At 38.5% G+C, this 22,463-nt stretch overlaps 1 protein-coding gene across 1 annotated transcript in view; it reads right to left on the reverse strand.

Annotated features, from left to right (window-relative positions):
- Positions 1–22,463, reverse strand: part of LOC117369890 (inactive N-acetylated-alpha-linked acidic dipeptidase-like protein 2) — a 403,810-nt gene that overhangs the window by 150,887 nt on the left and 230,460 nt on the right. The window contains exons 6-8 of the mRNA XM_055221431.1: positions 19,793–20,060; positions 10,367–10,492; positions 2,657–2,789 (exon numbers count right to left, since the gene is read on the reverse strand). Of these exons, the coding sequence (XP_055077406.1) occupies positions 2,657–2,789; positions 10,367–10,492; positions 19,793–20,060 (527 nt within the window). The remainder of the gene's footprint in view (positions 1–2,656; positions 2,790–10,366; positions 10,493–19,792; positions 20,061–22,463) is intronic.

Raw genomic sequence — 22,463 nt, forward strand, 5'->3', positions numbered from 1 at the left:
GTCACAAGCTGGCTCAACAATTTTTTTCAGTTAGCCAAACATTTCTGTATAAACTCTGCACTTGTCTGGGCGACAGGTGCGTCGGAGGAGAAGCACATGATCTGAAAGTTTAAGAAAACTCCCGCACACTTTCACTCACTTATTCACACAGCGTTTTGGTCCCTCAGTTAGTCACACACCCTTTCTGTTGAAAATGTAACACCTAAACAAGACGATAAACTCTCGTATTGATCGCAGGTTCCTGAAAATGTGTTTTTTAAATCAGTTTTTTATTTCATTCATGCTTTCGTGCTTTCTGGCCGTCTAAAACCTGTGTGACTCTTTCTTAATGTGTGTATTGTGTGCATGGTAACTGTGGATCAATACTGGTGCGCATACCATACTAGCAGAAATCGGTCCGCTATGTGCTTTGAGTTGATTTCTACGCAGCAGTTGGCTCCTTTAAGAATGCCCGCTCTACATAGTGTCCTCTGTGTAATGAATACAATGACGTGACGCGGTGCCAGTGCCATGATGTGAGTAATGAGTTGTCCTTCACTGTGTGTTCCATCAGCTCTGGGCCGGAGAGTGTGAGGAGAGCGGAGCAGACAGCGAGCATCTGTCGCTAACAAACTACACACTTACTATTATGCTAACACAATCTACACGCCAGCGGAGGCTTAGACAATCATTCTCAAACTTTGTGTCACCGTGTACCACCTTTATATAATACGTATGAGTATATCCAAGGCGTGATCAAGACTAGACGAGATCTGGTCTATAATAAGTCTACAATATTAGTTAGTTCGTAGTTTGTTTTCATACCTTTCATACATTTTCGACTGCTTGCTAGCGGTTTTCCTCAGAGTGGTCACGTGATGTTGCTGTGACGTGTACGTTCAGTTGATTTAAACAGGTTTTGGTGCTGTGTTGCTACCGCTAAAGGCAGGAAGAGCGCTAGTGACCGGTCGAAACTGTCAGCGATGAAAACAAACTAAATCTTGGTCTGAAAAAATAAGCTATACAAATAAATTATCGGAAGACCAGTTGAACCTCATTGGGCTAAGTCTAAAATACTCTTAAAGCCCGAAATGGCTGAGGGAGAAGATATATTGGTTCCAGTGTTGGTATCAGCCATTTTTTATTTATATTCTATACCGAGATTTTTTAACGGCAGTGTCTTTTTTCCATGTGTCATTGGTTCAAAAAAAAGGGAAAGGGAAAAAGGGAAAAGTTAATTTGTGATCTTTACTTCAGCTTAAGATGCATCTATGTGCTATGTTTTTTAAAAGCTAAATATCTGTAAATATCGGTTATTAGCCAAAGCAGCAGGCCAGATATCGGCACTGGCTCAAAAAATCCATATCCAGACTTCCCTGTTATGAATCATGACTGAACTGGGATCTAAGACAAGGGAACTTGGGGCTATGAAATGAACTAATTCTCTTTTTTAAGTTTTTTAGACAGTAAAAATCAGGTACAGGACCTTTTAGCTAACATCCACTGTGACAAAATGGACCGGAACAAAGACTAAAGACACAGCAGCCGTAATGACAGCTCCCCATTGGCCGAAGTGGGCAGAGCGAACAGGAACAGGAAGTAGGGACATGAGCCAGGGTCAAGGGTCAGCCATCGTGGGAAGACCATTTAAATACAGTGTGGATCAGGCAGACAGTCATGAAACATTCACAAAGAACAGCAGCCAAGTACAGAGCTCACAAGTCACAAGTAATTAATGGACATTCCCAATCCGTGACAGCTCTTGAAATCCATTCAAAGTATTCCAGTTTCCTAAAATAAAAACGGAGTTGAACTTTGATCACCTTGACTTGTACTTCATTTTTGACAGAACACAAATAGAGTGGCAGGTTAAAAAAAAAATCTTCCCAAAACTTAAAACTTTTTTTTGTTATAAAATTAAAAGCAGTTACTGTACGATGACATTTAAGAGAGCAAGATTAAATTTTACATTTTCCAATAGCTCAGTTTTGGTAACAGACAACTGGACACATAGAGACTCTTTTTTGGCCTCCGATGTCTGATCTACTTCCTTTATAAGTGGTATTAAGAGTAACAAAGGAACTTGTATTTCCCATGGTAATAAGAACAAGTAAAGCTGAGGTTGGGAGCAGTAGACTGACCATAAACAATTCTCATATCAAAGCTGACACCAGTATCACCAAAACTGAATTAGATTTAGGGACATGTTATAAAGAAAAAAGGTCTCATGGAATAATTGTCCATTTGAATTCTTCCCAGAATGTTTGATATGAAAATATGAGGGTTATAACCTTTCCTTTATGTTTTACAGACAGGGGGCTTGATAATTCCCTTTCATCAAATTGTTCACAAAAGGGAATAAATGATAAATGTAAACGTCCCGCTGAGGTTAAAAGTGATGGTAGACTGAACTTTTTGTGAACCTTAGTGGCTGGTTGGACACTATGCATTTGCACAGCCTGCTTATTCATGTGTTTCAACTTTCTGTGCAACATTTTGAGTACTTTTTCCCCATTCAAAAGATAGAATATTTAGTTTGAAAGTGTTCATCGCTATAGCAACAGTCCTAATGTCTCAAGGAGTAGCACAAAACTGAACTAATACAGCAGCTAAATGTGAGATGCTAAAATACATTGCTTCACATGACAATAGTAGTTTACAAAAGAGTGTCACTGACCACGTGTCGGGTTTCCTCCAGGATTGAGCGTCACATTGAAGGCCTGGCTCCACATGTTCTGACCTTGAGGAGCGTCACATGGATCCACGTACAACAGAGCTCCTCCAAAGCCCAGCTCGGACAAAAGGGACAGCTGAAGAGGAGAGGGCAACAGAGTCATCGACAGGAGAGTGGACATATACAGTAATTTGAGTGTGCTTAGCTGGTTAGAAGGAAAAGACCTCGATACACAGGTTTACTCAGGTTCATCATGATTGATCAGGGGACAACATTATAGATTATAAAGTCAAAAGAGCAATGCATGACAGGTGTCCCTTAAAGAAGACCTATTGTGCTTGTGTCTGCTATATACTTCTAATCTGACACCTGTGAATCATTGTGTTATAATTTGCACATTTTAAATCGCAATATTAATCTAAAACAACTTAAGAAAAGAAACAAGCCCGCTGACTTTCACGTTGGCGCCCATTGGGAGGTGACGTCATTGTAAACGTCATCACAACAAAGAGCCCCGGGTAGCTGTCGGCCCCTTGTATGGATAGCTGCACATGGAGCTAGCGAGTAGTGGACTTTTTTTCACTTGTATTGTATTCGACGCACTGATTAAGGAAATTAAATTGGAGACCAAAGTAAATACAAAGCAGTGGGCGTACGCCAGTGTCGGCGAAAACGGGGATTGATCGGCAATATGGCGTCTTAAAAATAAATGATTAAAGATTGCAAATATGCACAAATTACTCCAAATACAACTTGGAGAGTGGAAATGAAAAGGGGAAACAACTATAACATGTTTAAGAGCTCTGAAAAGTCGATTTTGCATAATAGGTCTGTTTTAGAATTTGAAATAAATGATGCTACATAAGTTTACTGTGTTCAGCATCTTTCACTGGAAGTTTAACGCACTGTGGTTAGATTAATGCTGCCTGTTACATATGCCCTTTACCAGCCTTGTCAAAATGTTTATATAACCTTGTCTAGATAGTGTGAAATCTCATACAGGTTATATTTTCCAATTACAGATAACAGTTTGTATTAAGCTAACAACATCGTCAGCTAGTTTCTAAGGTACATAATGGAGCTCAATACTGACTGCCCACTTTGAAGTTCCTAATGGAAATTTGCCATTAAGTTTTTCCAGACTTCCTGGGGGCTATCTACTATAATTTAATTCAAACTATATTTCTGAAACTGGATAAACAGATGAGCACTGCCAAGTTTTAAGTGAGTTTTATGGACTGAAAACTACCAGGTTGACAGTAATTGTCACATAGCTGGTTGTGCCTTTTAAGCATGTGCCTTTACTGCAAAATCGACATTTCCTTTTAACCATATTATAGTTGTTTCTCCTTCTCATGTACCCTCTCGAAGTTGTATTTGGAGTGATTTGTGAATGTTTGAGCAATCTTTAATCACTTATTTTCAAGATGCCATATTAGCAATCATCCTCCGTTTTCACCGACACACGCCCACTGCTCTGTACTTACTTTAAAGTTTATTTTTTTAATAAGTGATACACACATAATTTTGTCATGTTGTCTGTGTAATCCCTCAGTTGTCCAGGCCTGATGCATAAAAAAGCCAAAGTTAAGCCTGTAAACTGGACAAAACGTTGTCGGAGTGAAGACATTTCACTGCTCATCCAAGCTTGTTAGTTAGGAGGATTTTCTTACTTAGTCATGTTGGTACAAATGAAGAAAAATCCAATGCTTGTTTGCGTGATCTGCAGCTATCCATCGAAAGAGCAGACAGCTACAAGGCTCTTTGCTGTGATGACGTTTACGGCAGCTCAAATTGGACACTGCAGTTTTCTAACACAGAAATCAGCAGACTTGTGTCTTTTATGAAGTTGTTGTTTAGATAAATATTGCAATTTAAAACATAAAAATCATAGCATAATGATCCACGGGTGCCAAAGATTAGAACTACATAGCAGGCTTAAGCGCAATCTTCTTTAAATTATTAATAGTTTATTGTTTTTGAAAAATATATGGGGAACTTCAAAGAAAATGTACTTCTGGAACCTCAGCTGTGTGGTGAATATGAATGTTTTTGCATGACACAGGAGCATTTTTACATCCTACATCCATTACCAACAAGTAAGACAACATTACACCTTAGCGAATTCATAAAAAGTACCTATTGTCTCTCTCTAATCTCTAATAGATCTTGCAGCGTACATCGTCGTGTTGTATTTTTAGCCCAGGTACAGCCATGGCCTCTGTCTGAGCCTGTGTTATTGCTCCATATATTGACTGAATGTGTAACAGCGGCGGTCACTCCTTTGTCACTGCTGTCCTTTAAAACTAGGCCTCCTCACACTGCAGCATACCATACAAAAACACAACTATATACACCTGGATCTCAGCCATGTTGAGACGAAGCCTGACTCAAATGTGTTTGAAATCTAATTCTGTGGACAAATATAGCTCCAGATCTCCAGGGAATGTCACTGTGCATGAGTGATGCTTGGCTGCAGGTAATGTCTGCGTCCATAACCCACATGCACGGATAGAGATGGACTGAAAGAGGAATGCAACGTATGTGCTGTGTATTTGGACAATAGTGTAATTTAATTTAATGTAGGGATATGTTATAATTATGTTGTATTAAACCTAAAAGCTATAGTTTAAATTGGATCTACAATTTTATCTTTATGTTTTTTGTTTAATTATAGTGTATTAATATGCTGATGCGATTCAAGAACACGCATGTAGAACAGTCAAAAAGGTTTCAACTCTGGAGTTTGATGGAGTCAGAATGGTCTTAGCATACATGCTTTCATGTGGAAACAACTAAATTGTCTAATTTGCACCAAAGGATGTGTTATTATTTCATTTAATCAACTTAAGCCATATGGGACATTGTGAGTTCAAAGGCCATTTTTTTCAAAATGCATCACAAGGACATAGATTTTGAAGAATCGTATCAAAGGATTTGTTGATATTTAATTCCAAGCCTGATTTATTAAAGTTTTAGCACAAAAAATGAGGCTAACATATCCAAAACGCCCTCTGTAAATCGTTTTGTATATAATATGTATAAAGTAAGCAAGAAATTTAAACTTGGCTCTTTCATGTTTCTGTTTTAAATGTCCCAAATATGGTCCATTTTGGGCATTTTACACAATCCTTATTTTTATATGAAAACATTACATTATAAAAAATACATGTTTTTCTTACACTTCTGTAAGTAACATACAGAATAAGATTCAAATTAATATATCTAAATTTAAGCTTTTATCCTATCCACCAGGAGTGTCTTTTTAAATTCACCTTAAATATATTCATAGCTTATTGTTAGTTAATATTTTGTGCACAAAAAGAAGGACACTGTTAACAGCGCAATATGTAACTTTTTTGGTGAAAAGTTACATATTGCGCTGTTAACAGTATGTAACTTTTCTGGTGAAGTTTGGTGGAGATATTATTATCAACATAGTTTAACACCATACTGTGGAACATTTCAGACATCTCCATGGAGATGAGCATATGGCAGATCCCCCATCTGAAAAGATGACAAAAAAAATTAATAAAATAAAGCAATTTGTAAGTACTTTTTTTTTGCTTTCTTACATTACACATGACATTAAAGCTACCATTTGTAATTAGACTAAGTTTAGGCTAACTCACACCTGTTGTATTCTCACATATCACCACAAGATGCTCTCTACGTTTCTGCAGTCTGATAGTGCCAGCTTTGGCCTTACAGAAGAAGACCAGAGAGCACAGGTGAGCCTGAACAAAGGCCAGGTGAGGGGAAGAAAGGGAGGGCAGGTTGCACATCTGTCATCTACTGGTGAGAAAAAAAATCAAATAAACTTATGGATGGTAGCTCATATGATCAGAAAGCAAAATGAGATTCCCACACATGTGGTTTGCCAGATTATACAACAAAAACAGTTGAATATAAATCTATAAAAAGCACTCTACGATCTGAATCTACCCAACCCACATCCCACCTACAGCCGAGCATCAATCAGTGCTAGCGCTAGTAGTTAAAGCTTTCAAATGAGGCATGCTTACAGGCCACGAGCGCATGTGGGTTCTATGTATCTATATTCAGCCATCTTCTATAGCACTTGACAAAGACTGCATTAATCTCCCTCTGGTCTGAGTCCATGTATCTTCATAACCGGTCTCATAAAGATAGGAAGTCAGCGATAATAAGATAAATTCTGGTTCGGATGGGTAAATGTGACAACACAATGTGGCTGATGTGGTCCTGCATTGAGATTTATGGACAGAGCTGCTCTCTTAATAGAAATTAATGGTTTGGGCATGTGCCATATAATTGTCCTGTATGATATCTCCACGCAAGGAGAGCTGGACAGATGTAGTTAAAAATATATATTGGCCATTTTGGATTTGCACACAAGATCAGCAGGGAGAGATTTTATGGTTAATGGGGGAGACTTAATGAGAAACTGTGAACATGCAGTATCCTCACAGAAACACCATCCCAGTTCAGGAAACAAACTGGAAGAAACGTTTTATATTATGCAAAATCGACTCTTGTGAGGTTTAAGCCATGCTATAATGCCATTACCTGCTCAAAAACATACCTGGAGTTCTGTTTTGTTTCATTCACACGTTTCAGTAACCATTTATTATTAGTCTGTCTACATTTTCAAAGCTCAAAATGCTCTGTTCCACCTTGTGATGTCATGAAGTGGTAGTTTTCAAGTTAACAGCTACTTTTTACCATCAGTTCAGTAGAAATGGGCAATTCCAGGACTAAAATCATTCAAATGATTCTTGTGAAGGTGTATGGAGTTTAAAAACACAGTGAAGTACTTCCTGTATTACCACATGATATCACAAGGTGGAACAGAGTGTTTTTTGTTTGAGAAAAGAACTCAGCCTAAATATGAAGGGTTTGTGTGTTAAACGTGTGAATGAAACAAAATACAACTCCAGGTATGTTTCTGATGAGGAAACAGCATTATAGCATAGATCAGGAAATAGCATCATATGGGCTCTTTAAATAATGATTAGAACTATAAAATACGTAGTGTAGTTTTCTGCAACTGAGAGTGGGATGAACAGTGTAAAGCGTCTTTGAGAGTCCCAAAAGCAAGCAAATGGTATGTTGAACCAACAGCAGTGTGATATAAATTTAAGTGTCTTTAAAAGCATTTGATCTGTGTCAGTCTGTCAGACCCAGACCAGACATTAACATGAGTGAAGGCTCTGTCTCCATCCCACAGGAAACTTGTTGTTGTTCTACTTGTCTAAGTGTAAAAGTTCATTATCTCATGGGTGTGAAACAAAAGTCACTCTGCTTTGAAATGTATGTAGCATTGTCATTCTGGTATAAATAGTCAGAGCTCAGATGCTCGAGGATGGAGACTGGGGAGACGCCGAAAGGTCCAGTCTGTGGTCAGGGCAGGCCTGGGCTCTGTCATATCTGTATCTGCTGTAACAAAGAATAAACGCAAATGGGGTACTTTACATCTAGAATTGTCATTTTTCCACAACATATGTCAAATGTATTACAAGTTTCCTTCCTCTAAACATCACAAAATTATAGCACTGTTACAAAAATCATTTAGTAAAAGATACCAAAAAATATTAGTAAAGTTTCATGCAGCAGCTGGTATCGATACAACATGGTAACGATAATCAAATTTATATCCCACAAGTACAGCGATATTCCATTATTTTTACACAGCCCTACTTCTTATTACACGTCTTGTACTGCTACCACTAAACCTACAGGTATTTGTCTCCTTTTGTGACAGATTCAATACCTATCTTTAAACAAAATGGCCGTCTATGCTTAAGAAAAGCGTCCTCCTCATCCATCACTCCCTCTCACATGCACGGCCCTGTCAGTTCGTTCATAGACACATTATGATGCATGCGTTTTCCCATTCTTCAAGCTGTAAAACGAGGGCCCGGCCTGTTGCTGCTGCTGGCCTCCCTGGTGAGCCCCGTGCTTCTTTAACATAATGGGTTTTTAAGAGTGCGCGCGTGTTAATATAAGCGACGTATACTGACCCCACGTCTCCCTGTGCCTGAACCTCCATTCGCACCTGTTCAGCCTCATTAGCCCGCTATTTATCACTAAGCTCATATGCACAGGCTAATGGCACGCGGAAACAGCTGCGGCAGAAATCACTGAATCATTCACTTGGGCTATTTCTGGAACGCATTCATCAAACTGCTCAAAACGGAGCTGAAATGCCGTGGTAGTCTTAAGGGAGTCTTCAATGTGGACATATTTATACGCTGTTGTCTCGGCTTGTGAAGAATTTTCTTTTGTGTTTGCAAAAGATTAATCTCGTATTGGGATCTTTTGAAAACGCACATGTATTGAACTGAACTGAGTTTCACTCACGTGTCCGACAGTCCACTGTAAAGGTGCAATATGTAACTTTTCTGGTGGACTGCACCTGTTTTTCCATGTAAATGTTATTGCTATGTGTTGTTTCACTGTATGACATTAAAGCGGACCTGTTCCGCACTCTCGGCTTTTCAGAGCTTTTAACCATGTTGTAGTTGTTGCCTTTCTCATGTACTCTCTTGAAGTTGTATTTAGAGTGATTCGTGCATGTTTGAGTAGACTTTATTCTCCTGTATTCAAGATGTAATGCTCTGGTGTACCTATGTTTTCACCACTACCGGCGCACACCTACTACTCTGTACTTACTCCAATCTCCAATTTTATTTACAGCACTGCATAGTTATTTTTGTACAAAGGGGGGGAAAAAAAAAAACTGCTACTCGCTAACATGATATGCCATTATCCATCAAAGGTGCCAACAGCTGCATAGTTCTTGTTGTGATGACCCCACCACAGTTTTATAATGCTTAAGCCAGAAGATTTGTTACTTTTCATTAATTTTAGAACAATATTGCAAGTTAAAATGTCCAAATTATAACATAATGATCCACAAGTGTCATAGATTTTAACTATCCAGTTGTCTCTCACTATAATGTGGTTCATCTTTTGCGGCCTCGCTGTTTCGCAATTTTTCTTGCTTTTTTTACAGCATACGAACATGCATTGTGTTCTGCGTCCTGATTGGCTAAGGGACTGTAGACCATTGTCCATCAGTCTCCTCTGTGCCGTGTCTCCTGTAGAGTACAGAATGTGTTCAGCCAAATTTACATAAATGTTCGATCGCAGTGTGACTCTGAAGTGCTGTGTGTTTCCAAGTTTTGCAAGTTCATTTTTAAAAATCTACGAAGGTTTGAACTTTGAGAGTGTTTAAACAAGAGAGAAATGTGAGGAAATGTTAATGCCTGTCTGAGAAAAGTGTATAAAGTGTGTGGTGAGGGGTTTTACAGCCTTAAAACATACATCATAATTGCAAAAAATAAAGCTGACTAATTTGCGGATTTCACCTATTGCGGGTTATTTTTAGAACATAACCCCCACGACAAATGAGGGACCACTGTATAGCAGACAAAAGCACAATACATGTTCTTTAAACATATCTGTCTTGCATTTATTTAATCAAATATGTTTTTATTGTGCAAAAATACCCTGAAAGACTTTTTATTCTTAGCATTAACAGTGATGTCTCTCCAGATCTGACCTGTAACTTGGCCTAATGGGGTCATCCACTTGGAGATAGATACGTTTAATGATATGCAGTGGCCTTCTGTACATTTGGTGAAGGACCAGATGGAAACTAACCTCTTGGCTAACTCTCCAATCTCCAATTACTAAATACTGCAATCTTTATTCCTGGACATGTCTTACCTTATAGAGCAGAGGAGCCCGGCCCAGCTTCATGACTGCAATCTGATTGGATCTGGTTAGATTCAGGTCCCGTTTGACCTTCCTCAGATCCTCCACACTGCCATACTGTACATCAACCACTTCACCCTGGAAACACAAAGTAAGTGTAATTAAGCTCAGAGCTGTGGGGATAGGTGATCGATCAAACAAATTTTCTGTTGTATCCTAGTTAAAATACAACTAAAAGATATTGTGTAAAATGCATGTTTTAGAAATCTGAAATCTGTATCTTGATTTACTAACACTAAGGTAAATGACACGTGCACATCAGAGGGGTGCAGACCTATGGACTGCGTGGGAACTCATGAAGATGTTGTCCAGATCAGCATGGAGCTTACGAGATCACCGTGCAGATTAGAAGAAGGACCATTTACTAAGGCTAAGGTAAATGACATGTGCCCACCAGGGGGGGCGTAGACCTACAGAATGTATGGGAACTCATGAAGATGTTGTCCAGACCAGCATGGAGCTTACAAGATCACCATGCATATTAGAAGAAGGACCCATCTCATAAATCAGTTCTTTATGCTCAGATTGCGTTTAAACAAAGCACAGCGTAAACTCAAACTTGAGTAATAGATTTTCAGACGGAGCAGTGCTTGTAGTTAGCTTCATCCCGAATACTGATGACAAGTACTAACCCATAAAACCCAGTAATAATTTGAAAAACGTGAAAATCTGTCACATGCACTTAAATCTGTCTCCTTTAAGATGGTGTAAAATGGCATATACGCACTCCTCGCCGCTATTACACAGAACACAGCTGAAGAAGTATTGTGCATGTCTTCATATGAAATCAGCATAATCCTCCCGTCAGCTCTTTTCTCCACAGACGCGACTATACATCACCTGCACGGCGGACATATGTACTCCAGTGGGTTCAGCTCATCGCCGACCCCAACCGCCGCTATTTGCATATTAATAAGCACATTTCCATAGAACTTCATTACACCCGAGAAATATTAACACGTTCTGTGATTTATGTACAGTTCCGGCTTTCTAAATACAACTAATCACCTTAATTACACATTTTATATTTCATATAAATTAGCTGATTGGAGATTATGCAGTTTAAGTGACTAGTTTCAACCCGTTTCCTCGCACACATTGGGGCGATGCAATGAATACGTTTTAATATTGGAAAATTGGAACTGCGGATAATGACATGTGATTTATAAATATTGTAAAGAAATCTAATTAATGGGCATTTAGCAGCGGGGTGAAAAGCAACAACTCGATTTGTGAATATTGTCAAAACAACTTGTCATGAATAAGTAAAGCTAAAAAGTTAAATGTAGCTGTGAATTATGCATGAGGCAATCTCTATCCTATTAACTCTATGGAATATGTTTGATTAATTATATATAATGCATAATTTGGGGCATATGGTGTACTCAATAGACAGCCTTCGTTATTTAATCTTTATGGAGGCTAAGTAGCTGTGTTTATACAATTTAATTTTAGTCACCATTGCATTTAAAGGTCCTGCGCCCAATTTTTTTCATGTATTTGAGTAAAATGCCATGCCCCAGTCAAGATATTTTATATAAGAGCTCTTGAGATGAGAGTATGTCCGCTGCGTGCTGTCCTGAACTAATTATAAAGCGTTTTATTGTCTGATAATCAGGAAGTGAGTGTTGGCATGCTAGTTGTTGTTGCTATAACATCACGGCAAAACTCTCTCTGGCCTCTGAGAATTGTGAAAAGTGCTTATAAACTCATCGTGGTGAATAATTAGGAAACTTGGAATGCATAAGGTAAGTGAGGAATAACTTTGGATCACTGCAAATCATTTATTAAGTATTTCTGTTTTTAAGACAGTAAAAAAAAATCAGGTACAGCGGCTTGTATCCGTGTACAGGAACAATGCTGGGTGTGTCTAAACCGGAACTGAGCCAGGACTAGAACAGGACCAAATCTACATCAAGCTGGACTCAAACAAAACCCAACCAAGACAACTGTGAACCCATAACAATTGAGTATTGAAGTTACAGTAGTGGTTGTCTTGAAAACAATGTGTTTTGTAGCTTCAAACCTGTATTAATTTTTACAGGTTTAACACAAAATAATAATTTTTTTTTTTTTAAACTTGTCAAAGCCCGATCTCGTCAGATCTCAGAAGCCAGCACCTGGTTAGTACTTGGATGGTAATATCAGATGCCACAGTGGGGCGCCAGTGGCAAAAACTGTTGTGTCCTTAGGCAAGACATTTTGCGTGCGTGCGTGCGTGTGTGTGTGTGTGCGTGTGTGCGTGCTGGTGGTCAGAGGGGCTGATGGCACAAATTGGCAGCTTCACTTCTGTGAGTCTAGCCCAGGGCAGATGTGGCAACAGAAGTAGCACCAGCCCTGAGAATAGAGTGAATGAATAATGCATGAAATTGTAAAGCATCTTTGAGCATCTGGAAAAGTGCAGTATATTATTATTATTATTATTATTATTATTATAGATCTGCATCGAGGGAGGAAACTCTGCTCAACTGTGCTTCTGATAAAACAACATTTTCACTAGCGTATATCTTTTCCGTTGTATTTAAAAAAAGCTCTTGAATTGACATAAACAAATACCACATTACAAACACTACTTCTAAACACATCACTCGTGAAAAACACTAAAGTTTAGGCTTAGAGTTACTTTTTCATATCTGAAAAGTGTATGACATCAAGGCAGCGAGGAGTCAGTTAGCAAAATAAGTTTTCTAAGTTATATTCGGAAACCGGCACACCCCCTTTTCCCCCCTTTTGAGAAGCTCTCCTGTAATGAAATCTTCAGGTGGGAGAGCGGACCCTACTGAGCATGTGCAGAACCCAACAGCTGCAGATGACATTTTATAAAGAAAGGTCAAAGTGCTGTGACATATCTACACCTTGCTCCAACACACAGAGGTTCATTTTTTAATTAAAAGCCCATAGCATGTTCTTTATCGAGGCTGCACCTATAGTCAATACAATGCTTCCAGTGCCAGAGGGGGAAGTGAAGTGGTCTTGTGTATTGCAAAGATGCACTATGTAACTTTTCTGGTGGATGACTTGTCACTTGTCTCCAAGGAGATCTTAAAGGCCCTGTACCAATTGTTCCCATGTATTTGAGCAACATTTGAAAGTATAGATATATTGTATAAACAACTCTTTAGGTATAAATAAGCCTGCTGTGTACTGTCTGCAGCTAATTAGATTTTTTTTTTTCAATGACAGAATCAGGAAGTGTGTGTTAGCATACTAGTTGAAAGTGTTAATGTCACAGCAAAACTCCTCACTGGTCTCTATGAGTTCATAAGAAGTTTTCACAACTCACAGTGAGGTACATTGGTGGTTCAACTCCAGCTCCAGTCAGTGCTTACTCTTACTGTGTCCTTGGGCAAGACACTTCACTAACATCTCTATACAAACTCACATCACACAAGTACCTGGATGTTCATCTGTACAACAAACTGGAATGGACTCACAACACAGACGCACTGTACAGGAAGGGCCAGAGCTGGACAAGGTCATCAAGAAGTCCAGCTCCGTCCTGGGCTGTCCTCTGGACTCAGCAGAAGGTGGGGGACAGGAGGGTCCTGGCTAAGGTCATTTCTATGCTGGGCCATGAGTCTCACCCCCTGCAGGACGCTCTGTCTGCCCTGGAGAGCAGCTTCAGTGACAGACTGATTCACCCTCGCTGTGTGAAGGAGAGGTTTCGCAGGTCTTTCCTTCCTGCTGCTGTCAGACTGTACAACGAACACTGTTAACACTGAACATGTGTCATTCAACCAATGTTCCCTAATTTTTCACGAGTCTGAGCAAACACACAAACTCCCTGAGCGGTCCCATGGACCACTGTGAGCAACATCAAACGTGCAGACTGTGGTCATGCTGCATCGCATCCATCCAAGTTAAATGATTTATTAAAAGAATCCAATTTCTGTTATAAGACTTTTAATTAAGTGCTTCAGCCACTTATACAATGAAAATGACAAAAATCTTGCTCATGACCTGTGTAGTATGTTAATGCTATTGGAAGTATAAATATTTAATTTTAACTATGGCAAAACATGAGCTTCCAACCAAACCAAGACAACTGTAAACTCCAATGTTGAAAACACACTTAACATTTTTATGATAAAGCTCTGACTTGTATTATGAGTATAAGCCATTGTGTGAAGCTTTTGCTGTGACTGAGTGAGATTATCCTACTGTGTCTGGGAGACAGTCTGTTAACTCTTTTTCAGTATATGACATGATTATTTGATTTTTACAACTCATAAACTAGTGACAGTATCAATCACCAATACACACTGAGAGGAATCTGTATCTGCACACCCAGCTGCTCTATTACTGTACATTTACATAACATATCAAAACACAATATATAATGTGTATTTGTATATAAAATATAGTCAAAACAAGTTGTATGGGTCAAAATAAATATATATTTACAAACCACACACTGCAAACAGTGACCAAACACACACACTTCAAAATGTAAACAAACACACACTGGAAACTAAGAACACACTGTACATTGTACAGTGTGACACTCATTCTGCTGCAGTGGCTCAGTGGTTAGAGGTTGGAGGATCGAGTCCCGCTCGGACCAACTTCCGTCATTGTGTCCTTAGGCAAGACACTTTGGCATTAGCTAACGCTAATGATTACGCATGATATATTTGACCCACAATTAAGTAAATAGCAGAATAAACCACGCTTACCGACCAGGAACAGCATCCAGTCCATCAGCACATAAGGTCCTCTGCTCCTGAGTCCATCATGAGATCTTCACTCGGTTCCACGAACCGCTCCGGGTCCGAGATGCCTCTAGTTTAACTTGTACAAACATCCGCAGTCTCCTCGGTCGCGTACTTCCTTTGTTTTGTCCGTTTCGTCATGTTTAAAACGCAAAACAGTGCAAAACACAAAACAGTGCGCCAGAGCGCGGGCCGTCGGAACGTTAAGGGGATAAACAGCACTTAGCATCATTAGCATCATTAGCATCATCAGTGAGTTTTCACTCCACATCGGCCACATCGGCTAAAACTCTGGTAGCGGCGCATGAGGACGCCTGTCAATGACGTGGATAAGCTGCGCAAATACGTATGTGAATCATATAATTGTCTGGAGCAGCTCGTCCCCGGTCACACTCACTGAATCACATTGAAAAATAGCGCAGAATGAATTGTCGTGTGTTTATTTTATTGTCAACTCCGGTTTGATTTTTTTGTGCGCAGCACAGATTTTCTGTGCGCGGAGACCGTGTCAGCAGTGCGCAATTGCGCACGCGCGCAGCTTAGAGGGAACAGTGCATTCAACCACACTTATGTGCAATACTCAAGTCACTTTACGGAGATGTTACATCTACCTATCTCGTCTATTTTTATTTTATTTATTTTATTTTATTTTATTATTATCTTAAGCTATTTATCTATTATCTTGTTTTATTGCATGTATCATTTTCCTTCTGTTCTTTAACTGTGCGGTGCAATACTGGAATTTCCCCACTGTGGGACTCATAAAGGCATATCTTATCTTATCTCATGTTATTTGCCTCCCTTATTGGGACTAAACACATCACTAGTGAAAAAGAGTAAGGTTTAGGCTAATGTTTAGACGCAAATATTATATTATAATGAGATCAACACCATCATTTGTTTCTGATCATGGTTCCTCTGTTTACTCAGATTTTGTGCTTTAAATGTCATTTCAATAATCTTGAAGGTCCAGAGATAAAAAATAATCCGATTTTGGTGTGCATGTAACTGCAGACACTGTTTAAAGTTCAGATATGAATAAAAATGGGTAAAGGGCAAGAAGTAACTATATGGCTAAGGTTATGATCAGTCACCAGGAGTGTGAGATAAAGTACTCAGTTTTGTTACTTAAGTAAAAGTACAGATACAGAGGTAAAGAGTTACTCAAGTAAAAGCAAAAGTATCACATTAAAAAAAAAGTAAAGTAAAAGTATCAAAGTATCCGTTTAAAAATGTACTTTAAGAGTAAAAAAGTAAAAGCATTTCAAACAAGTGTTGCAAATTTGTTAAAGTGTTAAATGGAGTGATATTGTTAATATATATATATATATATATATATATATATATATATATAAAATAAATAATAATAATTTTCCTCAACAGTAACAATACAAATTAATTTCTTAATTTTTCTTTTGAATTTTGTGTATTTATTTTGTTTTGCTCAAAGCCGAAGATTGAACTAAAAAATTTTAGTCAGGAGGTTTTCATGAACATGGTAAAAATAACTCCTCAAATTATATGAAAAGTATTTTTACTTTTCAGTCCAGTTCAAAAATGTATTGAGGTGGAAAGTAGAGATAGTACCTGCTTTCAAATGGAGTGAAGTAAAAGTAAAAAGTGTAGAGTAGAATTTTTTAGGTATCTGCCCATTACTTAAGTACAGTTCATTACTACTTTTACTTTGTTACCTCCCACCACTAAAATAATGTAATGTCCCGAAATGGAAGTATAAAAACCACACATCACATAGACAAACATAAATATAAATAATTGAATACATACTTTATATAATATTTTAAACATAATGAATCACAGAAACATCAAACATTTCTTTCTTTCTAAACAAAAGTAAAAGTAGCACATCCATCCTCTACGCTCCCTCCCCTGCAAATACATAGGCGTGTATACTCCTCACCGACTTTATATTTATCTGCCTGTCTGCGGCTGTGACCGAATGCTGCTGCTCTATAGGGACCCTCTCGCTCTGGGTGATGGATGACACCCACGGGTGCTGGAGTGGGTGCACCCCGAGGGTTCTCCACTCTCAGGACGGGACGCTGTTGTGTATTTTTACTGAGCTCCCCTGACAACGCGGGTTACATCTGTGGTAATTTTTCAACCAAGTTTTGAACACTTTGGAGTTTAGTCATGCCCTCAAATTACACCGTGTGGTATGCAAAGAAAGCTGGAGAAAGCAAAAGTTTTTATTTGAGGAAAAAAATATGTATAACTTTTGTTGTACTTTTAGTTGTTCAGGTTATTGAAGAGGGAATATTATGCAAAATCGATTTTTTTTTTTAGCTTTCTACCCTAACTATAAAGGGTTTTAGATGTCATCCGTGCATGTTTCAGTAATTTAGCAATCTCTCCTGGGTCCTATTCAAACCCTCTTTACAGTAGCTGACAACTCTCCATAAATATACAAAAACATGATACAAAACTTTACACAACAACTTCACAAACCTGGTGTGATGTGCAGTAGTTTCATTAGTGAGATGCAAGCTGATTGTGTTGGTATTGTGCTCTGAAGGGGGAGTGACATAGAGAGTCAAAATTTACAATTAAACAGATTGTGACAGATATATATGTATATATATTTATATTTTATGTACATTTTTGCTAAGTAAAATTTATCTTGCCCCAGTGAAGATACACAGCAAACGCAGCTCTTTTAATCAAAATGAGATTGCTGTGTGCATCTAATTATAGCTGCAAACCAGGAAGTAGGTAATGCTGGTTTGTTATAGCAAGAAATTATATGCTAGGAATGTGTTCAAAATTGTTTGTAGTAAGAGATTTAAATTTTTTGACATTTTTAAACCATATATTTACGACTCAGAGTCTATTTTTGACAATAAAGAATGTATAAAACCAAGTAAAATAATGATTAAGGAATATGGTAAATTCAACTTAAAGGCCTTATACTTCACAAAATTGACTCTTGTGAGCTTTAAACCATGTTATAATGTTGTTACCGCCTCAAAAACATGGAGTTGTGTTTTGTTTCATTCACAGATGCCAGAGTAACCCTTTATTATTAGTCTGTCTACATCTCCAAAGCTCAAAATACCCTGTTCCACCTTGTGATGTCATGAAGCCATAGTTTTCAAGTTAACAGCTACTTTTTACCTTTAGTTCAGTAGAGATTGGCAATTCCAAGGCTGAAATTATCCAAATGATTATGGTGAAGGTGTATGGAGTTGAAAAAGTGGAGCACTTCCTGTATTACCACATGATAAAGGAGGTTTTTTGGTCAGTTTGAGAGAAGAACTCAGCCTAAAGATGCAGGGTTGGTGTGTTAAACATGTGTGAAGGAAACAAATATACGGGCGCTTTAAAATAAATGATGGCACTGTCACTTACTATCCCTCTTTTGAGCATTCCTTCCCCTGTTCTCTCCTTCTTTAAGGGTTAAACTCTGCAGTCAGTTTGTACAAATAGCCTCTATCTACAGAGCTCCGTGCACATGTGTCACCGCACCGCTGCTGCTCCACAACAGCAGGACTTATTAGGCCAGTGTTCTCAGCCCGGGCCACTGTCCATCCATCATACAAGCCATGTTTAATTGTGCCAAAGCTGAGGTTGGATCCAGTAGCCGCGGCTTTATTCGAGACAGCGCTCAGAACTGGAGCTGAAAAATAAAGTGCAGATGGGCCACTCTGACCCTGCAGTGGGAGACAGCTGTGTGGAGTGAGCTAAAAATGCACAAAAACGGAAAATGCAAAAGGATTTTCTTCAAACTTCACTTGGCCACAGGTGCGATGGCGAAGAGCAGATGACAGGTACTTTTTAACTAATACATAATTAACATCATTAGATTTAAAGAGGGGGTATTATGCAAAATCGACTTTTTGATGTGATTCATGAATGTTTTAGCATTTTTGTGATCTCTCCCGGGCTCTATTTTAACCTTATTTACATGGAGCGCTAACATTCTGTCCAATTCTCCATAAATATACAAAAGCATGATGCAAAACTGTACACAACAACTTCACAAACCTGGGGTGATGTGCAGTAGTTTCATTAGCGGGATGCACGGCGATTGTGTTGTGATAGCGCTCTGAAGGCGGAGTGACTTCGCAAAGGCACTCAGATTGTCAGAAACAAAAGTGAAACTTAGAAAATATGTTAATATGTTACTTTCGGACAATATAGCATTTTCAAAACAATAAAAGCCAACATGGTCGTATCATCCATGCATGTTTGAACAATCTAGCGATCTCTCCTGGGCACTACTGAAACGCTCCTTTAGGTTAGCAGTACGATACCACCGCCCAGAAGCAGGATATATGTTGATTGTGTGATAACGCTATGGAAGGGGAGTGACTTAGCATGGAGAGCAAGACGAAACTAAAACTTATGAAACATTTGAATATGAATATGTTTTTTTGGCAAATATAGCATTTTCAAACCAGGTAAAAACAGGTTTCAAAAAAGCTAACATGAGGATCTAAATGTGTTCAATGTTGGCAATTAATACCACAGTGCAATACCCCATCTTTAAGTGTAATGCCATACTGTGGAACATAAAGACAAAGCAACAGCATCTCTATGGAGACAAGCAGTTGGCAAACATTCTACTAAGTTACATCTGAAGAGACAGTGAAGACATAACACAATGTGAAATATAATGCGATCATATTTGTCATACTGAGCTCTGTACCTGTAGCGCGCCCACAGCTGAGTACGCTGCATAGGAGAAATGCTGATTGGACGCTGCATTGGCTCCGCCCTGGTCACATGACTCTCCGGTGGGAAGGTAACACTTCAGACTGGAACGGTCCGTGATGGTGTTTGGGGCGAGGCCAGGTAAACTCAGCAGGACCGTGTGATTGGACAGCTGGACGTCCGTCAAACCAAGCCCCACCCACTGATGATACAGGTACCGGGCCCTGGCCTCTTCACTGGAATCAGATTGGCTGGAAATAGACCTGGAGAAAAAAAGAAATAATGAATATATCTAAACACAAAATCGACTGTTTTGTGTCTGAACTGTGCACATGGTTCTGTACCTAGTCGGGTTTTTTTTGGCAGTTTTGGTTCTAACTTTTGGCAGTAAATTTGAACCTTTGCTGAAAAAACGGCAAAAACTGTGTGCTGCCGTCAGTAACTACTACCATTTCAAGTACTATGTGACATCACACAGCATTACCCTGATTACAACGGGGTGTTTCTGATTACAAAAACCTGGCTGTGGGGGCGGAGTTTGACGTCTGGATACCTGTTAGACCGATCACTGTTCTTATATCCTCAGACCCCGCCCCTCCTTTCCTCTTCTTTAGTCCTTTATGCCTCTACGCCCAATTTAGCAACTCTACGTTATGACCATTTGAAAAAGAAAGAAAAAAAAAACAAAACATACTTTTTGTCTAGAAGTGTTTACAAAAGCCATATGTATTTTAGCGCAATACAAATATTTCATCCCTTCTTAAGTAACTCCCTTCAGTTATGTTCTTCAAAAACTTGTGCAATTAATTATGGTTTGAGTGAGGACTGGGGGATATATTGATCCGTCTCAATTTTCAATTTGACGTTTGTTTGTCTTATTAAAAAAAAAATTTCAATATAAATCTTCTGAACATTAACAATACAGACTTGAATCAGTGCCATTTTACACGAAAACAGTCAAATAACTTCTTCCAAGCCTGAACTCTGCTCCAAACCACATGCTTTTAGTGACAGAAGATTGGCTGCAGTCTTCTCTATTTAAAAAAACAAAGCTGGACATTGCAGATTATAAAAAAATAATAATATCAATCGAGATAAGCATTTCATTAACTGCACAGCCCTATTTTGAATTAAAGTTAAATTTGTGTAGGTTGTACTGGCAAACTATAAAATGACCAGGATCTTGAGGCAGAATCCTACAACCCAATAATATACTTATCCTTCATTCCTTGTACTCAAGCAATTGAAGGTCCTGCACACGATTAGTACTGAAAAACAAATCTAGTCCATTTTAAACATTTGCAATACTGTAATCCAAGGTTATCCCTCACTTACCATATGCATTCTGAGCATCCTAAGTATTCACCACAATGAGTTTACACGAGCTTTTCATAACTTTCAAGGGCCATCACGGTAAAGGTAACAACAACTAAATACGCTTAAACAATCTATCTATACTGGGGCAAGACAAAGGGCCTGTGCATGTTCTTTTTTTTCTTTTTTTTTTTTTTTTAGCAATATTAACTTAAAGATGTACTAAGTAACTGTTCTGCTGGAATGTCCATCACCTCCTTGTCTCCACTGCTTCGCCTGGAATGTTCCATAGTACGGCATTCGACTTATCTCGCATTTATTCAGCTGCATGTGGGTGGAGGAACCTGCTTGAACATTGCACAAAGTGTCCTCTTTATCCTCAACGGCAAAACAGATTTTTGGTTCATCATTGTGTAGATTTTATTACATTTTCAGACACATCATTTTCAGAACATCATCATCATGGAGACTTCTCTGAAAGCTTTGAGTTGTAAATGAATTTCGAAATGTTGCACAAAACTATTCAACTCAATTTTGTTCAATCTGAATGTGAGCTATTAGGCGAGGACAGGCATTCACGCGCAGTTAAAATGGTTAGATATTTGACCTCATTTTCATCACATAAGATTACTGACGAACAATGTAGCTGCTGAATGTGTTTATGGAGAGAAACTATGAGCCTACAAATGCTCTAATATAGACTTTTCCAATATTTGTAACCAGAACGACTGCATTATAAAAGCTGGTACAGTTTCATACGTTAGCTCTAATGCATTTTTCATTTTTGTGTGTTTTATGTGTAATACTGTATTAAACGTAGCAATTAGCGCCAAAATTAGCAAGCACACCAACATGTAATAGACGTTCTTTAAATCTAACATTACTCTGGAAAATAATGCACCAAAACTATAGCAGACCACAACAGAATGACGATGAAATTTAAGTTTTATTCCATCAAGTGCCACAAATCCTGCATATACTAAACTTGAGAAATCAGAGCAGGAAGTTAGACGTTAAATCTTATGACTTGTTGCCAAATCTAACATTTAACTTGCTGTCCTATTAAAATGGATGTGACAGAATGTTATTATCATTATCATCATTACCAGGCTGCGCACACAGCACTTTTACATATGTCACTCCTGGAAGGGTCTATACACATTTTGATTGCAGTTAATCAGAAACTATTAGCATGGATGTGATATCATAGTGACTGGGATAACAAGGGATGTATATTGTTTCCACATTACTACTACTATTATTACTGCTACTGCTACTACTACTGCTGCTGCTGCTACTGCTAATACTACTAATACCACTACTGCTGCTGCTACTACTGCTGCTACTGCTAC

The sequence above is a fragment of the Periophthalmus magnuspinnatus genome, chromosome 4 (genome assembly GCF_009829125.3).
Source record: "Periophthalmus magnuspinnatus isolate fPerMag1 chromosome 4, fPerMag1.2.pri, whole genome shotgun sequence".
Lineage (NCBI taxonomy): Eukaryota > Metazoa > Chordata > Actinopteri > Gobiiformes > Gobiidae > Periophthalmus > Periophthalmus magnuspinnatus.